General features: G+C 48.6%; 9 protein-coding genes across 9 annotated transcripts; 5 read left to right on the top strand and 4 right to left on the bottom strand.

Moving 5' to 3' along the window:
- Positions 1–398: 398 nt before the first annotated feature.
- Positions 399–1,267, top strand: EDB82DRAFT_140591 (S-adenosyl-L-methionine-dependent methyltransferase). Its single transcript, XM_025733646.2, has one exon. The coding sequence runs from the start codon at positions 516–518 to the stop codon at positions 1,161–1,163; it is 648 nt and encodes a 215-aa protein (XP_025584531.1). The 5' UTR covers positions 399–515; the 3' UTR covers positions 1,164–1,267.
- A 941-nt stretch (positions 1,268–2,208) lies between these two features.
- Positions 2,209–4,732, bottom strand: EDB82DRAFT_566204 (glycoside hydrolase superfamily). The gene is made up of 2 exons (XM_025733645.2): positions 4,108–4,732; positions 2,209–4,057 (listed from the first exon to the last, which is right to left on the bottom strand). Exons 1-2 carry the CDS (start codon positions 4,595–4,597, stop codon positions 2,448–2,450), a joined length of 2,100 nt encoding a protein of 699 aa, XP_025584530.2. The 5' UTR covers positions 4,598–4,732; the 3' UTR covers positions 2,209–2,447.
- A 298-nt stretch (positions 4,733–5,030) lies between these two features.
- EDB82DRAFT_544904 (thiamine diphosphate-binding protein) lies at positions 5,031–6,303 on the top strand (the record flags this gene model as incomplete). The annotated part of the gene is made up of 2 exons (XM_025733644.1): positions 5,031–6,207; positions 6,266–6,303. The coding sequence occupies 2 exons, from the start codon at positions 5,031–5,033 to the stop codon at positions 6,301–6,303; spliced, it is 1,215 nt and encodes a 404-aa protein (XP_025584529.1).
- Positions 6,304–6,595: 292 nt separating this feature from the next.
- EDB82DRAFT_140505 (F-actin-capping protein subunit alpha) lies at positions 6,596–8,126 on the top strand. Its single transcript, XM_025733642.2, has 7 exons — positions 6,596–6,940; positions 6,996–7,014; positions 7,075–7,193; positions 7,254–7,343; positions 7,396–7,448; positions 7,503–7,640; positions 7,690–8,126. Exons 1-7 carry the CDS (start codon positions 6,887–6,889, stop codon positions 8,036–8,038), a joined length of 822 nt encoding a protein of 273 aa, XP_025584528.2. The 5' UTR covers positions 6,596–6,886; the 3' UTR covers positions 8,039–8,126.
- Positions 8,127–9,951: 1,825 nt separating this feature from the next.
- On the top strand, positions 9,952–10,862 carry EDB82DRAFT_140481 (cytochrome b5-like heme/steroid binding domain-containing protein). Its single transcript, XM_025733641.2, has 3 exons — positions 9,952–10,331; positions 10,409–10,535; positions 10,608–10,862. Exons 1-3 carry the CDS (start codon positions 10,213–10,215, stop codon positions 10,776–10,778), a joined length of 417 nt encoding a protein of 138 aa, XP_025584527.1. The 5' UTR covers positions 9,952–10,212; the 3' UTR covers positions 10,779–10,862.
- Positions 10,863–11,723: 861 nt separating this feature from the next.
- On the top strand, positions 11,724–13,052 carry EDB82DRAFT_140409 (uncharacterized protein). The gene has a single exon (XM_025733640.2). It carries the CDS (start codon positions 11,974–11,976, stop codon positions 12,889–12,891), a length of 918 nt encoding a protein of 305 aa, XP_025584526.1. The 5' UTR covers positions 11,724–11,973; the 3' UTR covers positions 12,892–13,052.
- EDB82DRAFT_140450 (DSBA-like thioredoxin domain-containing protein) lies at positions 13,053–14,106 on the bottom strand. Its single transcript, XM_025733639.2, has 2 exons — positions 13,748–14,106; positions 13,053–13,698 (listed from the first exon to the last, which is right to left on the bottom strand). The coding sequence occupies exons 1-2, from the start codon at positions 13,908–13,910 to the stop codon at positions 13,214–13,216; spliced, it is 648 nt and encodes a 215-aa protein (XP_025584525.1). The 5' UTR covers positions 13,911–14,106; the 3' UTR covers positions 13,053–13,213.
- Positions 14,107–15,482: 1,376 nt separating this feature from the next.
- On the bottom strand, positions 15,483–16,906 carry EDB82DRAFT_474157 (uncharacterized protein; the record flags this gene model as incomplete). Its single annotated transcript, XM_025733638.1, has 3 exons — positions 15,483–16,208; positions 16,259–16,398; positions 16,447–16,906. 3 exons carry the CDS (start codon positions 16,904–16,906, stop codon positions 15,483–15,485), a joined length of 1,326 nt encoding a protein of 441 aa, XP_025584524.1.
- Positions 16,907–22,585: 5,679 nt separating this feature from the next.
- Positions 22,586–23,015, bottom strand: EDB82DRAFT_140391 (uncharacterized protein). The gene has a single exon (XM_065607054.1). The coding sequence runs from the start codon at positions 22,885–22,887 to the stop codon at positions 22,654–22,656; it is 234 nt and encodes a 77-aa protein (XP_065464590.1). The 5' UTR covers positions 22,888–23,015; the 3' UTR covers positions 22,586–22,653.
- Positions 23,016–23,089: the final 74 nt, after the last annotated feature.

Raw genomic sequence — 23,089 nt, 5'->3', positions numbered from 1 at the left:
CAACCCAACATAAACATGGCGGTTTCTTTTTGACAACCCCCATTTTATCTGACGAAAACCTATTATTATCATTATTATGTTTCTATCCCTACTAGTCCAAACTGTACAGCACAGTACAGGCTCTCCACTGGCGTACTATTCTTCAACGCTTACCTCGGATCACTGCTTTAGGCTGCGCCGAGTCGCAATCGTTTATGTTCATTCATTCAATCCACCAATTGATTCGCATCCAGAGGCACGCCCAAACGTCACCTCGGAATCTCTTCGACGCGGGGGGTAAGAGGCGAGGGGAAACAAGAAGAGACGCGGGGCTTTTTGGTTGATCGAGCTTTTGTTTATAAAAGGGGCATGTTTTCTCCTCAATTTTTTTGAGATTATAACTCTTCAATTCAACTCAACTCTTTAGACTACTTTGGTTTCAACACACATACAATCAATCAACTCCTATTCAACTATCCCTTACATAACACACTTTCCTAAACACCTCCCAACTACCCCCATCCTCATTCAACATCATGTCTTCCCAAACCACTGCTCAATACTTCCCCAAGATCTACTCCCTCACCTCTGTTGATCATGCTCGCTCCGTTTACGACGAGTGGGCAAAGACCTACAACGAGGAGATCACAGGCAAGGGCCAAGACTATGTCGGCCCTGCCATTGCCGCTGCCCATGTTCCCCAAGCCCTAGGAACTCCCATCATCAACCCAGACGTCGAGATCCTTGACGCTGGCTGTGGTACTGGCCTCGTCGGAATCTTCCTCGCTCGTCTGGGCGCAAAGAAGCTCGATGGTGTTGACCTGAGCCCCGGAATGCTTGAAGAGGCCCGCACTACAGGAGCATACCGCAACCTGGACGTGACAGACCTGTCTCGCCCCTTGTCTGCAAAGAATGACTCTTATGATGTCGTGACGTGTGTTGGCACTCTGACACAGTCTCACGTTGGTCCCGAGGCTATCAGTGAATTCGTGCGTATCGTGAAGCCCGGAGGTTACATCGTGGCCACTGTCATCCGTGAGATCTGGCAGACTGGAGGCTACGAGAGCCATGTGAAGGCCCTTGCCGAGCAGAACAAGGTCAAGGTCCTGTCCGCTGAGATCCAGGACTACCGAAGGGGAGCCGGAGCTCAGGCTTACTACCTCGTCTTGCAAGTGTCTGCTTGAGTGACTCGCTTGAAGTGACTCGCTGATGGTGATTCTGATGGTGACTCTGATGATGATCATGACGATGATGATTATGCTACGTGTGGCTGGCCTCGACTTCCTTTACCTCTTTCGACAAAGCAGAAACAGCACAGGAAAACCTCCCCCTTTACACCTGATCCTATTGGAGAGGAGTATATCGGCACTGTCGCAAGAGGCTGCCTCTGATTAGAGAAACACTTTCCTGGCAAACCAACAGCAATAATGATAATTCTGTGAACCGCGACTGAGAGTGTTTGTGATATGGATTTCGTTTTTAACACATGGCCCTCGCCATGAGTTGCCTCGATTGAATTTCATAGTATCTACAGTTACATTCCTTTGCCGACACATGCACGATGAATAAAACTAAAACATGCCTATGCTTCAAAGTTGACCATGATTATGAGTTCGAATGTGGCATATCTGTCGAAGTAGATGACCATCATGAGTTTGGGATTTGTTGATGTGTCTGGACTCTAATTAGTTTATCTCGGCCTGCGTCTCTAGTTGTTATGGAATAACAATATGTGAAGTACTTAATATGGATCTCAGTCTAACCATAATCTCTCCAGGTCAGAGGCCAAACAAGTCTATCTTCAAACCTATCCTCATTCTGCTTTGACAACTTTCTTATACGCTCTGCAGCAGTGTCTGGCCTCAAACATCCCCCGCAACTAAACTGTCGTTGGAGTTTTAGTTCTCAAGCTCGTTCTTGTCTATGAGTGGCTTGAATCTTAAGCCAAGTCTTGCCTGTTCAGGATGTATCGACATATCTATCTCGACTATTCACCGAATCATAAAACAGATTGCATCACAGATCCGTGCTATTCCCAACACCCAATCGGCGGTTGTCGGTCGGCTCATGAAATATCAGAGTGTCAAAATTACAATGTGAGACTCCTTGGCATGATGAGGGCTTCACGATGCCCTCATTTTTATGTATTCATGCCGGCAAGTTCATTGAAGTCTACATAATCCACGTTATTCATACTTTGGCTAAAATGTCAGGCAAGGCCTCACCAAGTTAAGAAATTGAATATCATGGCAACTATTTCTCTTTGTTCTTATTAACTATCTATCTAACATGTAACAATGTACTGTACCTTGATTATAAGTACATTCAACCGGTCGTCTCTCCAAAGCCTCGACATACTGGCCCAAACATACTTGCTCTATATACCAATCCCATGCATACCCAAACGCCGAAACAAACCTTTCATACCCAGAACCTATAATATATGCAGCACAAACCCTTCTCTATTTTCAGAGATACTCGGGCAATCCCATCTTTTCAAAGTCGGGAACATCTTTATCGCAGTTAAAATCACGATCCCAAGGCTTCTCAGGCAAAACACCAGACTTGAGACCAGATTCGTAACTCCACTGGTGGTTGTCCTCCGTCTTCCATGTCCAGTACCACCATCCCCAGCCCTTCTCGAAACTGTGCATCTGCGCCTCGGCAAACATCTTGAGGAACTTTTTGTATTCGTCACTCCAGTCGCTGGGATCAGCGTTGGCGCCGCGGCATGAACACTTGTCGTCTTTAGTTGGGCAGCGAGGCTCCAGGATGGACGAGTCCTTGTTTCCTGTATCGTATGTACCCTCCCAGCGAGTACCCCAGCCTACTCCGGTAAGGAACTTTGCGCAGTCTGTATCCGCCTGGGACCACTCGGCAAAGATGGTAGGCCCGTAACCTTTCGAACGGTCCATGCTGATCTCCGCTTGCTCGGTCCAGCCGTCGCAGGCATACTCAACCTTCTCCTTGTGGGTGTAGTCGATTTGGTTCTCGTTGAAGATGACATATTGGTGGACGTCGAGAACCATGTCATCGTAACCAGTCATCAGGCCCTGCCAATTTTCGAGTCCCATAAAGCCATCTCCAAAGACCACAAGTGCTTTTACACCGTTCTTGCGCACAATCTTATACGCATCTTCTGTCCACTTAATTACATCGCTCGTCTTCAAACTCGTCATTCGAGGTTCGTTGGCAAGACCGTAGTGAGTGATGATGTTTTTATAGCGAGGCTGGGCGAAGAACTTGGACAGCCTTTCGTGAATCTCGAGTGCTCTCTCCGCGTTCTTGCTGCCGTCGTTTCCGTTCAACCAACCTATAGAACCCCATCGTCCACTATGGTTCCATCCGTTTTGACTACCAGGAATGCCGTGCAAATCCAAGTTGACTCGCAATCCGTACTTACGGCACCACTCAATGGCACGCAGGAGGTATCGCCAAGACGTTCGGTATACGTAAGGATCGCCATCATAAACTTCTACAGCCCAGTAGTTGAAGCCAATACGGACATGATCCAGACCTGCTGCTTGTATGTCCTTGAAAGTTTGCTCTGTGATGAACGATGCATAATGTTTTTCCAGAGTCTTTCCTGCTTCAGAACCCAACTTTTCAGATAAGGTCCACTCATCGATGATGCCCTCTTTTGTGTCGTAGTTGAAAAGAGATGGTGAGATAAAAGGTTCCAAATAAAGCCATCCACCAATGCATACTCCGCGAGCAGGCTTCTTGCCATAAGAACCCCAGGGCTTGTTCAGCGGAGGGACATTCTCGTTAGCTTGAGCTGAATCGTCCCAGTCATCGTAGAGACCCATAATCGGCAGGTCGCCAACCATTTCGTCCGTGAATGTGAGGTTGAAGTCGGCTGTTGATTTCCAAGTCCAAGGGTCGAGATATGTGTTCCGCCACTTTTCGGGTATTTCTGAACGATCCTTTCCATCGAGGCCTGACGTATCGGTTGCATCGTCGGAGCTGTCACTGCTACTGCTGCCACCACCATCTCCGCCATCTTTCTTCTGGCTGACAACAACTGCCACCACAATGATGATGAGCAGAACAACAGCGCCCACGCCAATTGCAATCCCTGATTTTCTGTTAGTATGGATTAAGAACAGGAGAATCATTGAAACTTACACAGCTTTTTCTTTTTTTTCTTAGGTGGTTTTGATAAGTAAAAGTCCTTCTCTTGTTGGATGGTATCAACGCTTCCCCCACCACCTCTTAAATGCGCCTTTGACTGCCCTTCTTCCATAACAGCTCCGCTAACAACTCTTTTCTTCTTACCCTTGCCATGAGTGCGCGGCTTTTCCGGGTCTCGATCTTTCCTTGGGTGTCCATCACGTCGTCGTTCTGGTCTCCGGGATTCATCTCTATAGTCTCGGCTTGCGCGTTCGCTTCGCTTCTTTTGGCGCGCATTCTCTCTTTCAAGGTCGGCTAGGGCATGGGATGATAGTGTTCTTGAGGTTCTATCCCGAGTATCTTCTGAGCCCGAAGCTGGTTGCCGCGATCGTGATTTTTTCTTTCGTTGGCCGTCTCGCCGTCCATCTCTATCCCTATCTTTTTCCCTGTCTCGGTCCCTTGGTCGATGTGAGCGGGGGGGTCGCGATGATTCTCGCGTAGGCATTTTGAGACCTGTAGCGGTGTGGCTGGCTGGTATGCAACCTCTCAGGAATGAGATTTTAGCGAAGATCAGTGCTTTTAGTTGCAGTTACATCTAAAAGTGACGACATACATGGAACCTGTTTGTTTAACGTCGCCGTTGACAGGACAACAATCTCTTATCTTATCAGCGGTGCTCATGGCGGCATTGGCATGCGATAAAGCCGTCAAGGTCCCGGGAACCCGCAGCAAGCCGAAGTTTGACATCACCTTCGCCGAGGAACACGATCAATAAGCCCCCTTCGGTTGGCTTTGGATATCTAAGGTATAGCGATCTGCTGCATTTCCGGCTACTACCTATTACTACTACTACTACTACACTACTATGCCGTCCGAATTGAATTTATTGCTGTCCACCTTCTGCCATTGAATCCATCTGTGAACTGCCAACCATCACCATGAAGCACCGAGTCATTCACCAATTCAAGAGGGCTCACATCGCCAGCTGCCCTTCGACAGCTCGGCTCTCACTTGCATTACCTGTAGGCCGACGATGTTACTCGACACATCCCCCAAATGCCAAACTCAACCTACCCGTCGACTACGGCACAACACCTCTACTCGCACATAGCTCCCAGACTGCTCTAAGTCATAAGGAGCTTCCTGAACATATCCGCAATGGGCCAACAAAGAAGATGAATCTATTCCAGGCCATCAATGATGCGATGGGAATTGCTCTTACAGAAGATGAATCCGTTGTTGTTTTTGGCGAAGACGTTGCCTTTGGTGGTGTTTTCAGATGTACCATGAATCTTGCCGAAACACATGGTGCTGAGAGAGTGTTTAATACCCCTCTCACAGAACAAGGAATCATGGGTTTCGGTATTGGTCTTGCTGCGGAAGGCATGCGACCGATTGCCGAGATCCAGTTCGCCGACTATGTCTACCCAGCATTTGACCAATTAGTCAACGAGGCAGCCAAATTCAGATATCGTGATGGAACCTGCGGCCGAAGTGTTGGTGGCTTAACTGTTCGAATGCCTTGCGGCGGTGTCGGCCATGGTGGCCTCTATCATTCACAATCCCCCGAGAGTTTGTTTACACATATCCCTGGACTGAAGGTCATTATGCCAAGGTCGCCGGCTCAGGCCAAAGGTCTTCTCTTGGCAGCTATCCGCAGCAACGACCCCTGCGTCTTCTTGGAACCCAAGATCTTGTATCGCGCAGCTGTTGAACAAGTACCTACAGGATCATACGAGCTCCCATTATCAAAAGCTGAAGTTCTGAAGGAAGGCAAAGACGTCACGATTGTCTCCTATGGCCAACCTCTTTACCTCTGTCACAACGCCATCAAGCAAGCAGAACAGGACTTGGGTATTTCTGTTGAGTTGATCGACCTGCGAACTTTATACCCCTGGGATAAGAAGACTGTGCTCGAGAGTGTTCGAAAAACAGGGCGAGCTATGGTTGTCCACGAGGCTATGGTTAATGCAGGTATTGGCGCTGAGGTTGCTGCGGTTATTCAAGAGGATCACGATACTTTCTTGAGGTTGGAGGCTCCGGTTGCTCGGGTTGCTGGTTGGAGTATTCACCAGCCTCTTCTATATGAGAGATTTAACCTACCTGACGTTGCTAGTAAGTCCCTGGAAAAAAACTCCTTTGAACAACGCAAAACTGACTGAACGATTTTTAGGAATTTACGATAACATCAAGAGGCTATTGGATTATTGAGCTATGGTGGTTAAACATACTAGAGCGAAGGCGCAAAAGGAAGTTCAGTATAATAATTCCGCCGCAATTGATCCAAAAAGGTACTAAATCACTATGAACAAACGGAGCCCTTTAGAATAAGGACCCAATTCTACTTCAATTTTTTATTAGCGATTGATAAATCCTATCACTCATAAAATATCTATATGAAGACGGCGATTCTGATATGGCCTCGATTATGACAAGCATAGAGTTAGTGAACGAAGAAAACCTGAGCAACTTCAAATTGCGTCCTGTCTAGAGTGAACTAAGGAAATTTACCTGTATGAGTCTGTATAAATTATATAAGAACTGATTTCGAAGTATAACAGCTGTTAGGTAAATGGAGGGTATTAGTGTGCACCCCACTAACATGGCTCATACAGATCCATCTCATTGCTCCACCCAAGTTAAGCTCCCAAGTTACGATAGCCATCCTGCCCCGCCTCCCCTTGATTGCGGCCCATGCAGTACTTCGAGAACTCCACGTTGCGAACCTCAAACGCCGTCACATCACGTCACCTACGCTTTCCACTTGTCGCGGCGCATTAAACTTGTATAAAAAATGTCTGATATCGAAACCGTCTCTTCCTTTGTAGAGGGAGCTCCTCCAGGAGAGGTACGTCCCAGGGCCACTGGCTGTCTGGAGTGTCATCAGCTAACCAGATATACAGCTCGCCGACGTTATCGCAGGTATCCGTTGACCAAGACGCTATCGAATAGGGATGCGCAATACTGACGCAGGTTCAACAGATATCAAATCGCTGACACTCGACTCCAACCCCGATATCGTCAATAACCTCGCGCCCGCCTTCGAGAAGTACAATGAGGAGCAATTTGTTACGGTGAAGCTGCCTGGTAGCAGCCAACCAGTGGGTGACCAGCAGTCTAGGATGGATATGAGAAATCGGAAGGCTAATATGGAGTGACAGGTTATTATTAGCTCTTACAACTCTCTCGGAGACGGCCGATACTTCGATGTTGAGACCTCGTCCAGCTTCGCCTTCGACCATACTACGCAGGTGAGCTGCACGCAATAAATTTGATGGAAAGAAACCCCTGACAGGATATCAGAAAGCCAGTGCTGTCCAGAGCCACGTATTGGAAGGAGCTCAAGCGGACCTTGTGTAAGCCGATTGTTTATCAAACGACAATACTACGAAATATTAATAGAATTATAGCAAGTCCATCCTCAAGAGCATCGGTCCTTACGTTGAAGAGCACTTTGCCAACGCTGCGCATGGCGTCTACCCAATCGACTCGGACTCCAAGATTGCCATCGTTATTGTCGGCAACAAATACAGCCCTAACAACTTCTGGTAAGCTCTGCTGGGAATGCCTTCCATAACCGAAGCTAATGCACCGCAGGAACGGACGCTGGCGATCGCTCTACATCTTGGACCCTTCATCTGGGGCCCTTGAGGGCTCTCTCAAGGTTGACGTGCACTACTACGAGGACGGAAATGTTCGTCTCCTGACTAACAAGCCCGTCTCCAGTACCATCTCCTCGGTCAACGGCGCTGGTATCGTTAGAGAAATCTCGACAACAGAGAAGAAGTACCAAGAGGAGCTGAACAAGGGTTTCGTGAGCCTTAGCGAGGGTGCATTCAAGGGTCTGCGACGGCAATTGCCTGTGACAAGACAGAAGATCGAATGGGACCGCGTAACAAGCTACCGTCTAGGCCAGGATATTGGCGGCGGAAGCTCGAGGCGATAGGGTATGAGTTTTTTGAAGCGCATGATTTGAAAGATAGACCAGAACAGGGAGAAGCGTAGAGTAAATGTGATTGATGGACGGCCTAGCTTGACCAGCATGGATTATCTACTTTTGTGGTTGAAACAAGAATATCTCCATAGTGCACGGGTTCGGTAGTTGATTGTCTGGAGTTGAATCACCTTATCAAGCGATGGTGGTCAAGGCATGAAGTTGCTCTATAAAGTGTGGGCATTCCAGATACATACATAGAAACGTAAAGAAGGCTTCTAGTCTCATGCACCATTTGCGGCTGCCAAACCATGTTTGTGATGTAGCGAATGAGACGAACTAAGTGATGGACGGGGTGGGCATACATAACCGATCATGGTCAAAATACTGCCAGTAGGTGGAAAGCCACTTGCACAAGATTGTTAAAATCTATACCGGCGCATACAAATACTCCAACTGAAGATGAAACGCAGAGACCTCACGTCCATTATCAACTGAACTGCTGCCGTGTAGTTTACCACAGTCACAGCAGATTTAAAAGTACATGAAAGATAACAAAAAGAGTTAAAGAAGCCCGTTCCCTTAGCATGCCTTGCTTATCTTGCATGACAGATACCACAACGGGTAAAGGTATGAGATGGCTCCCTCGGGAATCGGACATCGGTATCTGTACCGGGACCGGGCACCAGTGGAAAGTGGCACTGGTGTGACGAGTGACAAGCAATTCTGGAATCAAAATGTCGGATTTGAGTACCTGTGTACAATGAAGTGCCGTAATCATGATGACCCGCGGAATCGGTCATAGGTAGGTAGGTCTCGGCATAGTGTTCGGGTATCTTGACTCTTGTTATGAACTTGTGAGAGGCTCCGCTTGATTTGGCTTAAAGAGGAAATTCCCTCCCTGAGTCTTGTCAATGTGAACTGGAACAGATGACATGATTAACCCCGCGCGGTAGACGGAGGAGAGGTCCGTGTTTTAAGTATGGTCTACTGAGTTATTTAGGCATGCGGGGAGATTGTCTAGTAGATAGGTTTGTTAGAGGGGTATGTGTGGTGTTGAAGGCAGCCAGCTAGCAATTGTTGACGTCCTGTTAAAGAGCCACGAAATAGGTAGGTGCTCTAGAGGATTATAGGTAGCTGCGTAGGCAATTAAAACACGGAAGCAAGTAATCATACCATGCATGTTCAAACACTAAACGAAGCAACAAGGCCTTCCTTCAATCCTTCAAAATGACGGTGTAGTTCCGGACACGGTGGAGGGCGAAGAAGAAGACGGCGCCGTATTCGTATGTACAGTCAGTGCAAACAAAGAAGTTACAGCGAACAATGCAATGAGAATTGACCAGTCCGTGGCTCTTCCATGGGTCCAAGCAGCAGCAGTACAAGTGACTTAGCTTTGGTAAGGCTGGGGTATTCAAGAGAATAGACGAATCATAGTGAAAAGACGGTAATTTTAACTTGTCTAATTGGTTCAGAAACATTCTCGGTGATGGGGTCCTGCAACGGATGGGGGTCCGGATTTTTGGCTGGCCTGATTGTACCAGGGACTCGAGTGAGAAAAGATGAAAGAATTACATTTTTATTGTAAGAGACTTACGTGGCCATTATTGAGGGAAAGCAGCCTACCTAGGTAGGTATGTTTGTACGGATAGTAGTGGTGAAACTGGTGTTAAAATGGTATTGCCAGAAAAGACAACGGGTTTACTACTGAGCAGGTACCTAAACAGATCTGGGGGACTAATTGGAAGTTAGAATCTCTCGTCGGTTTCTGTTTCCGATGCCCTTCCGAGGAAGACAACTGAATCAATGCAAAGTAGACGCCTCCCAATGGGTAATCATGTACACAGTACATAGTATTCGTACAGATCAGATACCTTCCTCACCTCTGTCTACTAAGGTAGGTGCTGATTAAAGTCTCCCACTCTCCAACTGGATCCCTGCACTGTCTGCCCCTCAACGTAAAGCTGCCCGGTGCCGCCAAATCTCCAGAAGGCCACCTAGAACAGGGGATCTAAATTAATTTAGCCCAACCAGCTTCCTAGACTAAAGTTCCGTCTCTTGCCTATCACTTTCTTCCTCCTTTCTTCTCTTTCTTCTTCTCTTCCTCCACTTGTCAACTTCTACCCAAATCACCTGTTCGTTCGACAGCACCTCTCGATAAGACCTCATCATAATCCACCGCAATCATGTCCGCGACAAAGGAGTTCACCATGCAGGATGTTGCTGAGCACAACACCTCCAAAGACATCTACATGGTTGTCCACGAGAAGGTCTACGACTGCACCAAGTTCCTCGACGAGCACCCGTACGTTATCTCCTTCTCCCGCTTCTGCGCTCCATTGCATCGCGCAATCGCATACATGGCATACTGACATAGAGTAGCGGTGGTGAGGAAGTTATGCTCGATGTCGCCGGTCAAGACGCCACCGAGGCTTTCGAGGATGTCGGCCACAGTGACGAGGCCCGAGAGGTTCTCGATGGTCTCCTTGTTGGTGAGCTCAAGCGTCTGGTAAGTCAAGAACTCAATTATTCATCCAATTTAGACTCCGGCGATCATTAGCTAACATGTGTCACTTTCCAGCCTGGTGAAGAGGGCCCCAAACGCCAGATCGCCAACTCAAACCAGGGCAGCGGCCAGGATCCTACCGGCTCCAGCTTGACCTCTTACGCTCTTGTTGTCGCTGTCGGCTTCGCCGCCTACATGGGCTACAACTACCTCCAGAAGCAGAACGAGGCCCAAGGCTCCGCATAAGTGTCTAACCTCAATCTTAACGCATGAGGACGGAGAGTTATAAAAGGGGAGCTTTTGTGATTTCGTTATGGCATCAATGCAGGTCTACGGATGATTGACCGACAATTGCATTGGGGAGTTTTCTTTTGGCCTGGAGGGAAGAGGCCGTTCGGCGATAGACGGTTGGCATGCGACTACAACGACTACAAAGGCAGTTTAACTTATCCCGACTTGGACATATGGATGGATGGATGAGAACAGTGGGTGGGCTATTCTCCCGGACCGAACCCATGTCTGGGTTTTCGATTTCTCACTTTTTTGTTGGGGGAGACCTGGAAGTGCGACCGAAAGAGATAAGGATCGCATATCGAGAAGGGGATAGAGAGACCGATTTGCTGAAACGCGGCTCGTGCGCAGACATCCATCCTATGGAGAATGGTGTTGCACGGGATTGGGACATGCTTTCAACAGAGGGAACGACATTTAAAGTAAACATCTATCACTGTTTTAATTGACGACACGTCATGACCATTTGTTCTATGTTCCTTACACTGCACAAACATGCCCATTACTAAGTTTTGAAGCCTTGTAAAGTTTTGAGACATCAATCCCAACCTTGAACCTTGACAATTGTATCAGTTAGATGTTGTATTGTGAAAGAGTGCAAAGTGTACTCTTTTCCTCAAGGTTCACAAATAAGATTATGTACGTGGCAAGTGACAACTTATGTCCTGTGGCTTGGACGCAGGAGGGAGTCATACAATAAGTCAGAGTCTATTCTCACAAGGTTGGGAAAATATCCCTTAAAAGAAAAGGAAACAGTTTCGAATCGTTATATAAGTGCAGAAACAACAAGATATTTTTGAGCCTCATCTTTGCATATCTAATTGCCCATCTGGCGGAACAATTAAAGTGAACCCCTGCACGTTCTCCTGCCTCAGCTCAGAGTACCTACATTCAGCGCCACACTAGCCTACCTTGGGTCATTAATATCAGCCTCACTCGCCCTTCGCTGCCTCCGGAACAACGTCAATCCTCCAACTTCAAAGCTCATCTTTGGATCTCTTTCTTTCTGTTCCCTTATTCCCTTGTTCCGCCTCCGTCCGCCCTGACCGTCTCTCCTTGGCCTGAAATCAACCACGAATAACCTCCTGCTGCTTTTCGACCTACCCAAGCGATAAAAGCACAATTCACTCTTTTTTCTCCAGCGTCAATCATGTCATCCTACCTCGAAAAGCAGGCAAACGCCTTCCGAGGCACCCTCTCCTCTGCCGCAACGAAGATCTCGAATCCCTCGACCAACAAAGCCGCGTCCCTGGCTGTACCATCATTACTAGCTCCTCCTTCGCCTTCCCCTTCAGCTGCTTCTGATCCTAATACCCCTACTACCAAGCGAAAACGAGATGCCGCGCCCGAGGTCCCTTACTCGCAGCCACAACTCACGGGCTATGGTGCTGAGGTCAAGACCCAAATGACCTTTGCTGTCGAATACTTGAAAAAGAAGGGCGATTCAAAGACCATTACGGAAATTATCGATCATTTGAGTCTGAGAGGCTACGACGAAGAGCACAAGCGCCAGCTGGCAGAAGGATTGCGAGGACATCCCCGTGTAGACTGGAAGCCCGATGCGAACTTGAGCGAGCAGACCTGGAAGACAGGCACTTACGCTCACCGACCCATCATCCCCGGAGTTAAGGACGCAACCACCCTTCTGGGTCACCTGCAAGCAAAGACAGATGCGTCAGGCGTGTCGGTCAAAGATCTCAAGGACGGCTGGCCCGACTGCGAGGACACGATATCGGCACTTGAGCGCGAGTACAAGATCCTTGTGGTCCGCACAAAGAAGGACAACCTCCCACGATACGTATGGCCCAACGATGCTTCTCTACACCATAAGGTTCAGCCAGAGTTCCAGGCCATGTGGCAGCGCGTCCAGCTACCGCCCATCGACGAGATGCACCGCAAACTCACCAGCGTCGGGCAAAAGCCTACGAGCGAGGACCCGCGCAAGACCAAGGAGGGACAGGGCAACAAGCCCAAGGTGCAGAAGAGGCGCAAGGGCAACAGGATCGGAAAGGCGACCAATGTCCACATGGCGCATCTCATGCAGGACTACAGTGGTATGCGACGATAAGATTGTGTGCAATACATTTCTGTTTCTTTCCAGGCGTTTGATCAACGAGTTAAAGGCTCGAGGGACTGGTTATTTGTTTTTTATTTCGGCGTTTGGCGACATCGGCACCTATTAAATTATGCCAAATAAAAAAGACAAGGTATCACGAGATGGACATTGACGGATAGATGGGGGAACCAGGTACATCAGCGGCATATTAATGCATTACATCAATAAGAATAATTGATTATCAACTTTTATTGCCTTCTTCGGCGCCTTTATGGAAAACACCGGGTCTGGATATTTGCACCTTAATCGTGTCCCCCATCGAACCCCTTCGTATTCACCTATTCTCCCGCCGTATCTTGTCGAACAATCCTTCAAAGATGTTTGCCGCTTGATATCCCCCAACTCGAAATCTATTTTGCACCGTAACACATGGTACAGCTTCTACGCCCCCCACCGCAGCACTCCTGACTTCTTCTTCCAACACTTTACCAATCTCTGGTCCCATCAATGCCGCTCTCATAGCATCATCGTCGAGTTGCCCCTCTGTCCTGCCCACATGCAGTAACCACGATTCGTTGGTAATGTCCTCTCCGTGCTCGAAGTGGCCTCGGAACAATGCATCAAGGACCGCGGACTGGACGATTGGCCCGCGACTCTGCAATGCTAGAGTAGCGAGACGAAGAGCAGGCTGTGAGGGCCCTGTATTACCAGTAACAGAGAACGAGACGCCATGGTGAGCCCCAGCTGTTTGAAGACGGGAGGTAAAGAGACGAAGTTTCTCTGGGGACATGATCTTTTCGTAAAGAGCTCTCTTGTCACCTTGAATTACAGGTTAGCTTGTTCCAAACAACAGAGGGATCCAGTATACCTTTTCGTAGAGTAGGGTAGAGAAGGAAAGGTTTCCAGATGACATCGAATTCTACCTCGGGGTGAAGTGCTTGGTATCGTTTCATAGCTTCTTCAAGGCTTTTCTTTTGTAAGAAACACCATGGACAGAGAATGTCCCCGTGAATAACGATATCCACAATCATCCTATCAAATTGGACACGGGATAGATCAAGAGGGACAGCAAATAACAGTTGACTTGTATTCGCAAGTCGAGTGAGCAATACTACCAATATCTTAATGTAGAATTACGTTGAACACACAAGCTCAGTCAAGTTAGCTGCCACTGTAGATCTCAGGAACAGTCTGGGCTTATCTATTTCTGCACCCCACGAGTTATATAAAAAGAATACCGCATCTCCTGTCCTCTTATGTTCCATCGAGTATCACTTCTCACCTCCTCAGGACCAGGGCGGCTCGGGGCAAGCAACGCCCAGCCAAACGCTATCCGTCATGACAAGTCATTCGATCCAGTAGAAATAAGCGAAGACGACACAAAAGGCTGCACGATTCGCAGGGTCGAGCATGATCCCCGCCCATCAAGGCCTGTCGCTGAATATTGAATATGTCTGCGATGAATAATCAGAAAATCAATTTCTGCGGGGTGGAGGGACTGGCTCGGAAAAGCGAGCTACCGGGAATTAAACACGAAAGGGCTGGAAGGATCATTACAGTAAAGATGTCTGACATCTGTGCTTGAAGTATTATTTGGGGAAATGGCGCGTTTTCGTTTATTTTAGCCCAACAGTACTGTTTTTGATGAGGTCTAGACTCTTTCAGCCGCATGTTTTGCCTTGTGGTGGCTTTTTGCCTTTCAAGATAGACGTCATGATGGGCTGAAGGGCCAAGAGGGGATGAATTCATGGTTTGTCGATCTTGCTAGGGTGAAACATAGTCTCCCTCCTCATGTGGTTTAATTAGAGGCATGCATGATAACTCATAACAAAGGCGGTCGGCTCTAAAAGTCGGTGATTAACTATTTACAGCATGGTAGTAGACACGTTTAGATGCGAATGATCAAATCACAAAGGAAAATCACGACAATGAGTTGTTGGTTTTTGATGGAGTATGTAATTGGTTCGTTGCATAAAAATCAAGTCTATGTGTTGGCTCCCAGTCCCAAATCCGTCTAGATAATAATTACACAAACAGGCCAGCGTCTTGTGCTTCCCATGATGCCTGTTGTCTTTTCGCCTCTGATTTCAGAAATGGAAAAGCGGCAAATGTTCATTCCGGTGTAACTCCCTTCCTATGTTTGCTTCATGCACACAATGCCCTGTCCATCGTCATAAGAGTGCCGCCCGCCAGTCTATTTGATACTTAACAAAGGAAATGAAAAAGCATCATAACGCACGGGAAAAAGGGGGAATCGATAAAAGCAGAAAATGACGAAACGGTGCAGAAATCAATATTCCATGTCAAACATGCTCCATCTAGGAGCGAACTGCGTAGGAGTCGTTGAGTAGTGTTGTGTGGGGTGGTGTTGCGGAGATTGATATTATTTCGAAAACAAGCACGCAAATATGGCGTCAGTTGCGGCAAGCTTCGTTCGGTGGAGGTGTGGAAATTCGGTTCCAAAATGCAAAACAACGCTGAGATAATCAGAGTGCCTACATCAGGCACGGCATCAATAATACAGGGTATCGATGAGCACGCTCCAGATCGCCAAGATGACCTCAAAGCATTCCTCAAGTAGTGGAAACTGGCAAAAGGTCCAACTAAGCCATATGCACCAGTCCAGGCTCGGCGCTCTGAGGTCGGCGCATGTGCGTAGCAGCGCCGTAGTACATCTGGCTCATGGCATTGTTGGTAGGGTAGGCATCCGCAGGGTCGGGATACACATAGCTGGCGTTGTTCTGCGAAGGAGAAGCCATGTGCGAGGGCGATTGCCAGCCAACGTTGGCCATATGAGGGCTTCCACCGTTGCTGCTGGGGGTGCCCTGGCTGTTGTCTAGGTTGGGCTCCAGGGTGGGAGGAGGACCATAGCTAGTTGGGTGCGAGGTAGGTCGCATCATGTTGTAGCCACCAGATGAGGTAGAAGTAGGGCTTCCGACCCGCATGTGCATGGGCAGAGAACCAGTCTGCTGGAGGTACTGGAAGTCACCGGGGTGACGAGGAATGCTGTTCGTGCCCGAGAGATCAACACTAGGCGACATGGACATTGTTCGCTGGCTAGGAGAAGGAGTGGTCATAGGAGAGCCGTGGTTAGACATGTGGTCGCTTTCAGATCGAGCTTGCGACATTCCCTTAGTCTTTGACGCAGCAAGAGCAGCGGCAGTCGCGGCGGCAGCCTCCTCGATGGTACCGCTGTGGTGGTTCTGGTGGCGGGTGAGGGTGGTTCGACGGGTGAACGTCTTCTGGCAATCGGCGTAAGGGCACTTGTAGGGACGCTTTCCAGAGTGTGTCCTGCGGTGACGGGCAAGAGAGCTGCTGTCACTGAAGGGCTAGTTTTGGTTAGCATTGGTACCAAATAGAACGGTTTCTTAGTACTGACCTTGGCGCAAGTCTCGCAATGGTGAGGCTTCTCGCCTGTGTGAACTCGCTGATGCACAGTCAAGGCAGATCTTTGAATAAACTGCTTGCCACAGGCAGGCCAGTCGCAGACGTGGGGTCGAACACCACTGTGGATGCGTTCTGGAGGATGTCAGTGCTGTCTCTTTATTTGCTCCTTGGTTTACTTACCATGACGAGCAAGATCGCTGCGTCGCGCGAAGCCTTTTCCGCAGGTGCTGCAAGGGTATGCCTTAATGGGCTGCTGAGGAGGAGGAGGAGGCTGGTGGTGTTGTTGCTGCTGAGGCATGTGTTGCATGTGCATGTGAGGCATGCCGCCCATGTTGGGCATCTCGGGGTAGCCGGACAGGCCCATGGCGGAGGGCATAGGGTTGGGGATATGCATCGGTGCTTGCATCGTGGATGGCGATGGGTAGGCTCGTGCGATGTTGTGAGGGTTAGAGTACTGCGAGTGCTCGGAGCCGTGAGGAGAGGCGGATCGCTCCATACCGGGTTCGTGCTTAACGAAGGAGTGTTGGTATTGGTGGTGATCGAGGAGACCGGATGTAAGTTGTTGCATTTGACCTTTCTTATTGAGCATGTTGGTGATGTCCATAACCTCCGTAGGAGCAGGTGATCGCATGCCGCTCATCTTCAATATGGGTATGGGATGCCAGCTGAAGACGTGGCGCGTTTGGGAAAGGATGTGCGAGGGCGCTCACAAGTGACGGGTCACGACAGGAAGGCGGTCAAGCTGTTTGATGGCTAGAGATACATGGTCAGTGGCTTGATTTTGGAATAGTAGAGTCGACATGTTCGACTTTGAATGCACTGCGCCAGCCAGCATCGCCCTAGGCGACCGGCAGATGGTTCAGCGAATGCCAGGGCATTACAGCTGGTCCAGCCAGTTTCCGAGGGATGATGTTGCCTGTATGCAAGATCCACTCAAGGGTCGGGGTCATGTAGACAAAATATGTGACTTACCTTTCCGCGTTTGAATGCAAACAAATGACGTGTATGATCACACCGAACGTGAACACGAAATCTTGTTGACCGCTTTTCGGTGAGGTATCGGGCGAGGGAGGAAGGAGGTCGGCCGGCGACAGGAATACGTTGTCGACAAAAGTGTTTGCGTTTAAATCGGAGTCTAGGGACGTGCCAGGGCGAAACGCGCAAGGTTGTAAGGTGAAAGAACGGCGACCACAGGGGTAAGGCGGAAAAAAATTATAACTAATTTTTTTCTTGTACCCTCCACAAAGTAATGCACTGTCAATCGGGCGGTGAGGGTGTTGAAAAGTCAACAGAACAGAAACTCTCGTCTATGTCAAGTTGAAATCAATTTACACTTCGCTGCGGCTCAACGGGTGCGGGTGGTTGATGAAGTCGTTCACAGGCGCGATAGACAGTGGAAGGGATCAGGAGGTGGTCTGTTCACAGGCCGCTGGTCCAGATGCAGGTACCGTAAAGAGGTCGGGGGAGAGATGGGATTACAAAAGAGGATGAAGGATGAGATTAGGCAGGTAGGTAGTAGTTGTTATTAATCGTCCGAGACCAGGAAGCTCAGGAGGAATACAACACAACAAAAGTCGGGAACGTGATAGATAAAATAGACCAAGAGAGAGTCGATGCGATGATCGAGGGCCAGGTAGGGGCCAAGTCTTTATGTCAAGTTCCAGGACGGGTCCCTATGGCGGGACGTGACAAGGCAGTTCCGGGAGTGTGAAGGGAAAAGTGAGAGTGGATTCCATTTTTGGGGGAGGGGGGTCTGTACAAAAAAAAAATTGCAGGGCACTCCCCAGGCCCAGGATCCATACCTTACCCATACATAACGACAGGGGAGGCGACCAGACCTAGGTGAGGGCGTGAATAGCGGTAGCGTACATAACCTAGCGAGAATGGGAATGGAGCGCAGACTTGGGACTCAGACTCAGCTCAGTAAAGCGGCCACCGCGCAAAGAAGGCCAAACCAACGCTTCCAATTCAGTTCACACCAGCTTAGTGACCGCGAATACCGACCACCGCATGAGGGGCCATATTAAAGGCTCTCTAGTTAGAGAGAGTAAGGCCAAAAACCAGGATTTAGAAAATAAGAATAAAGCATGGCCAAGAGCTCTCGGACCTCAGCCCAGGAGAAAAGTGCCAGAAATAGATTTAATGGGATGAGATAATGGAAACAGTAGTGCAGGTGTAAGTAAAGCAGGTTGGTTAGTTGGTGCAATTTGGACGAGTCGTCGAGTCTTGTTGACAAGTTTCAAACAAAGAAAATGTGATAATTTTAACACACTGGTGGTTGGTAATGATCAAACGGACACTTGATGGATGGTCGCAGGTGATAATAACATCTGTTTGTTTGGATGATATACTTGGGATACGTACTCCGTAGTAGGTAGATAATTATTCGATCAATCAATCAAAGGATAATGATGATTTAGGTATGGTTCCCGTTCCCGTCTTTGTTTTCTTACTTTCTTTTTCCTAGCCGAGTACCGTTGCATTGAGGGTTTCGTTTGAGCTGGATCTCGTAGGTTTTGACTCTGTGCACCAGATCTCACAAAGGGCACCGTAACATGGATCGAAGCACAGGACGGGGGCTGGCAGAAACTCGAGTCACGATGCGGCAGGAGAGCAATGATCGAGGGATCGACAAACTGCGACAGTGGAGGAGCTGCAAAATGAAGGGTTTCATCTCACGGCAAACGCGAGCTGAGAACAAGACGGACAGGACAGGGCCCAGTGTTGAGTCCAGTAAGTCCACTTCAGTAATTTTATTTTAGCACAGTAAGGCGAACAGCTGAGAGTAGGTCCGGCAATTATGAGGTACATCAGGCCTACCAGGATGGATGGGCACGCAAGACGTCACAAACGGTGAGGGCTACCTACAACTTCAATTCAGCCTCCACCGTCCTGTTTTGGAATACTGTAAAACGATGCTATTCTCATAATTCAAGCCAGAAAGAACAGTAGATCATTTATGTACTTTGTCCTGGTCCCATGGAGTCGGTACCCAGCATAGTGTCCCCGAGGGAAAAGCAACGAGAAACCCTTCCACTGCAACGGCATCGATCCAGGCTACAGTACCAGGCGAACGGGTGCCCTGGTTCTCGGAAAAGATGGTTCCCGTCATGTTGCCGCCTCCAATGCAGTACAAGCACAAACAGCATACAGTACAGTGCATACCTACAGTGCACCGCCTTGAACAGGGCTTCCCCAAGCGAGGCGCCGCCTTGTCTAGCCAAAAGGCTGTCGATGATAGGCTTGGAAGCGTCCCTGAACAATAGCATCAGGCCTTGGTCTTGCAGCGTCAAGCTATTGAACGATGCTGATTGGGACCATGCTGCAGTCCTTTTCATCTGTCGTGGAAAAACGGGATCGCTGCTAGGAATGGGCGAGCATCTTAAAGACAGGCATTCCTGGTCGACCCGAGTGATCCTCAGACGTTGATCGTATCGTTCGCTCCTACTGCATTATGCCTATTGGGCCGCCGGCATATCATGCTGTGTTGTCGTGGGTTGCGAGTGGACGCCCCATCACCTCCCATTTTGTCAACTCGTGTTTCCAAACAACGGATCATCATCAATGAAATAACATAGAGTGGGTGAGCAGGGTTTATACATATAAGCCTGTGCCAGACGATTTGGCCATGCAATGAGATGATGCATCCCGTATATGCAAACCATCCTCTGTTTGCTTGTTTCTGGACGTTGTCATTGTTTCTCCCCTTCGGGATCGTGAACAGGCCTCTCTCTGACCCAGCTCCCGTTGTTTGATGTTCAACCCTCAACAGAATCCCTGGATGTAATTAATGTACAACGCATCACTCTCCCCTGCCTACCCCTACCCGCCAAGACCGACGTCATGAGTCTTCCCTGTACCCTGCGATTGTGCGTGCGCCCCTCAAAATAACCCAGGTCTGTTCCTAGGGGTTTTCAAACGGGTCCCGTCAATTTGGGCACGGTCAGAGATACCCAGAACTGGTAATGTTGGGCTGCCGGGGCTGGTAGATCTGGCTGGCTTCCAGAAGAATTCAGTGCCCATACATACCCCCTGACCCATCTCACACATACTGGCGGTGTCGTCTCGTATGTAATATACCTAGTGTGGCTTGCCTCAAATAAGAATCCACCTCTCTTGGCAGTAGTCTTTTTACAATCGTTTCCTGCGCCATAGGCGACAATAAGTGCTGATTGTTGGTAGAGGCTAATTAATCTCCAGCCATGCGTTACCATCAACTTCGGTGAAACCGGTTAGAGCGTAGCCTGAACCTGCATGAGACTCGACATCTGTAATTTCAATATCTGATCACCTGTTCGTGTTAGTTGATTGTCAGTCATGACTTCTCTTTGTTCTTGGTCACATAGCCCAGGGATTCGCGGCTTAGGCAATCGATAGCTCCGTCACTCGACTGATGCGAACAAAGACCTAAAACTGCCCCTGGATTAACAGCATATCACATTCATTATTTCTCAGTGACTCGGTGAAGGCGGTGTCACTTCATATTCCGCTCTTTTCTCCCTGTGATAGTCCGCAACTTAACTAGGCTGTCAATGCATGCAATGCGCATGAGGCTGCCGCTCATGGGATGTTTGCTGTTCCTGGGTCGAAGGTCGTTCCAGTTACTATTTGCCCAATCGGAAGTGAAGCGGATGGTCTGGGCGCTCCCCGGTGTTGGAGTCAACAACCCTGCACTGTGTAACAAAGATACCTATCATAGCTCGAGGTGTAGTGGGCTGAGGTGGGACTAATTCGTCAGTACCTGACAGTCTTTTCAAAGAGCTTCATTATGATGGACCTGCCTTTTGGACAGGCACAACTGGGCTTACACCGCCTGAACTGATTTAGTTTTGAGACTGGCTTTACTATGTGGCAACGGTCATCTCCAAGATATATTTTCCTTTGCCGGCAAGTGCCGCGTTGTAGATTAATGGAGGGACATGTACTAATCTACAGAAAGAAAAGATATTGAGAGCAATAGTTAGTCAGAAGGCAGATGTACAGTCTTCAAGATCCACCATGACGCTGATGAGCAATTGGCGTTGTGTTGAGTCAAGTTGACTTGAATTTTGAAAAGGGGTGTAGCAACAGAAAGAAGAAGAAAAAAACACCGAAGCTCGAGTTTGAATGAGACTAACAGGTTTGGGTATTAAACGCGACAGGATGGCAGGGGCTACGCTCGGGTACTGAGCTTTGGTTGGTTGTTTCGGACGCTAGACAGGGCCATCAGTACAATCATTACAAATTCGGAGATGACGCTAACTCTCCGAGGAAGGTTTCGAGAAACCTTCTGGAACAATGGTAATGTAAAAGGCGGATCTAGCGTCTGTGACAATGCAAGTCCGAGCGTAGCGTTGCGCCCACGACCATATCGTTCCTTCCATTGAGCTTCTTTCCCTCCTTCTTCTCCTCGATGTCACTTTCTCATTCCGATCCTTCCTTTGCCTGCCCGCCGCCAACCCGCTCACCACCCACCCACTTCCCTTCCATTTCACCCCTCCTTCCTAGAATTGTCCCACGCATGAGAGATGAAACTTATGTCCCTTGGCTGGTAGGCTGGCCGTATAGCTGTGCTAACTTAATTGTTCTCCTCCACAATTTCAGTTCAAACTGCCCAAGCCCAAAATCTCTCGACAGATCCCGCTCGGCTTCTCCCACTCATACACATATCTTTAATGATTATCCGTGTTGTCTCTGTCTCGAGACACACGTAAGAGCCCTCTACCGGCCGCCCTGGCCCTTGCACTGGCCCTGGCCCCATGCTCTCGGGGCCCCATCTTCAATTGCCCCGTGCTGAAGGAGCATGGATCAATTCTATTTGTTCTGGTGGCTTTCTAGAAGTTCAAGAAAGAGTTGCTGGGCGGTTTTGGTGCAGCAGCCATGGCGTACTATCCGCTCTAGGCTATACTACGTTGGTGGAAGAGGAATTAATTGTTGTATGGCAACTCATTAAGTGAACATGCATTGGTGACTTGTGGCGCAACTCAAACACAGAAGGCTATCACCATTCAATGAGACAGAATAAATCCACATGCGAACAGATGAGGCATTCCAAGGCTATACTGCAAAGAATCTTCCTAGATGGTCTCATCGGACATATATACCGCTGTCTTTTCAATACAAACAAGGCTCGTACACGGTTCCTGGAAATGTACAAATCAGGCTGCGGTTCCGGAACACAACCTCATTGATTGTATTCCAAGTTTTCATCTGCTCTTTGGCTTCTCCCTCAGCCCACCCTATATTCATTGAAGACAACCATAACAGCTGAGAAATCGCATTCGAGGAGACGTGGGGGTATCGGAGTCTGACCGAACTTTCAACAGTCGACGAGGCTTTTATTTTATCACATTTCATTACTTCAAGATGCAAAGAGAAACATACGACACCAACAGCCAACAGAACCCCTCATCCGTGTACAACTGAGGTGGACGTCGTCTGACCAACGACGGTCTTGGGCTGCTGACCATGTTTGTCAGCAACCGTTGACTTGATCAGCTTTGTTGTACTCTGTACTCTGTAGCACACGTAAACTACCGTTAGAGCAAAGGCTCCAGGATGATAGGCAAGGGGCGAACTGCTTCCACATGTTATGAGCAGTATCACTCGTGTGGCTTGAGTTTGTCTCAGTATCCAAGACATGGGCAAGCAAAGTGATCAACCCACTCAAGAACCCTTCCAGAAGTATTGCGCACATACCAATTTTGAGGTTCCAAGCATGCTCAGACGTCCCCTCTTTTACATCAGCGAAGCTTCATCTATGTCACTTATTATTAGAATTATTAGGAGACAAAGTTAGGCTGGGGAGCTGTCAGTAGCGACACCATTCCAGTCAGTTCGTCCC

Source organism: Fusarium venenatum, assembly GCF_020744135.1.
Source record: "Fusarium venenatum strain MPI-CAGE-CH-0201 chromosome Unknown EDB82scaffold_2, whole genome shotgun sequence".
NCBI lineage: Eukaryota > Fungi > Ascomycota > Sordariomycetes > Hypocreales > Nectriaceae > Fusarium > Fusarium venenatum.
Note: the sequence above shows the minus strand (reverse complement) of the source record. Positions and strands in the feature narration are given on the sequence as shown.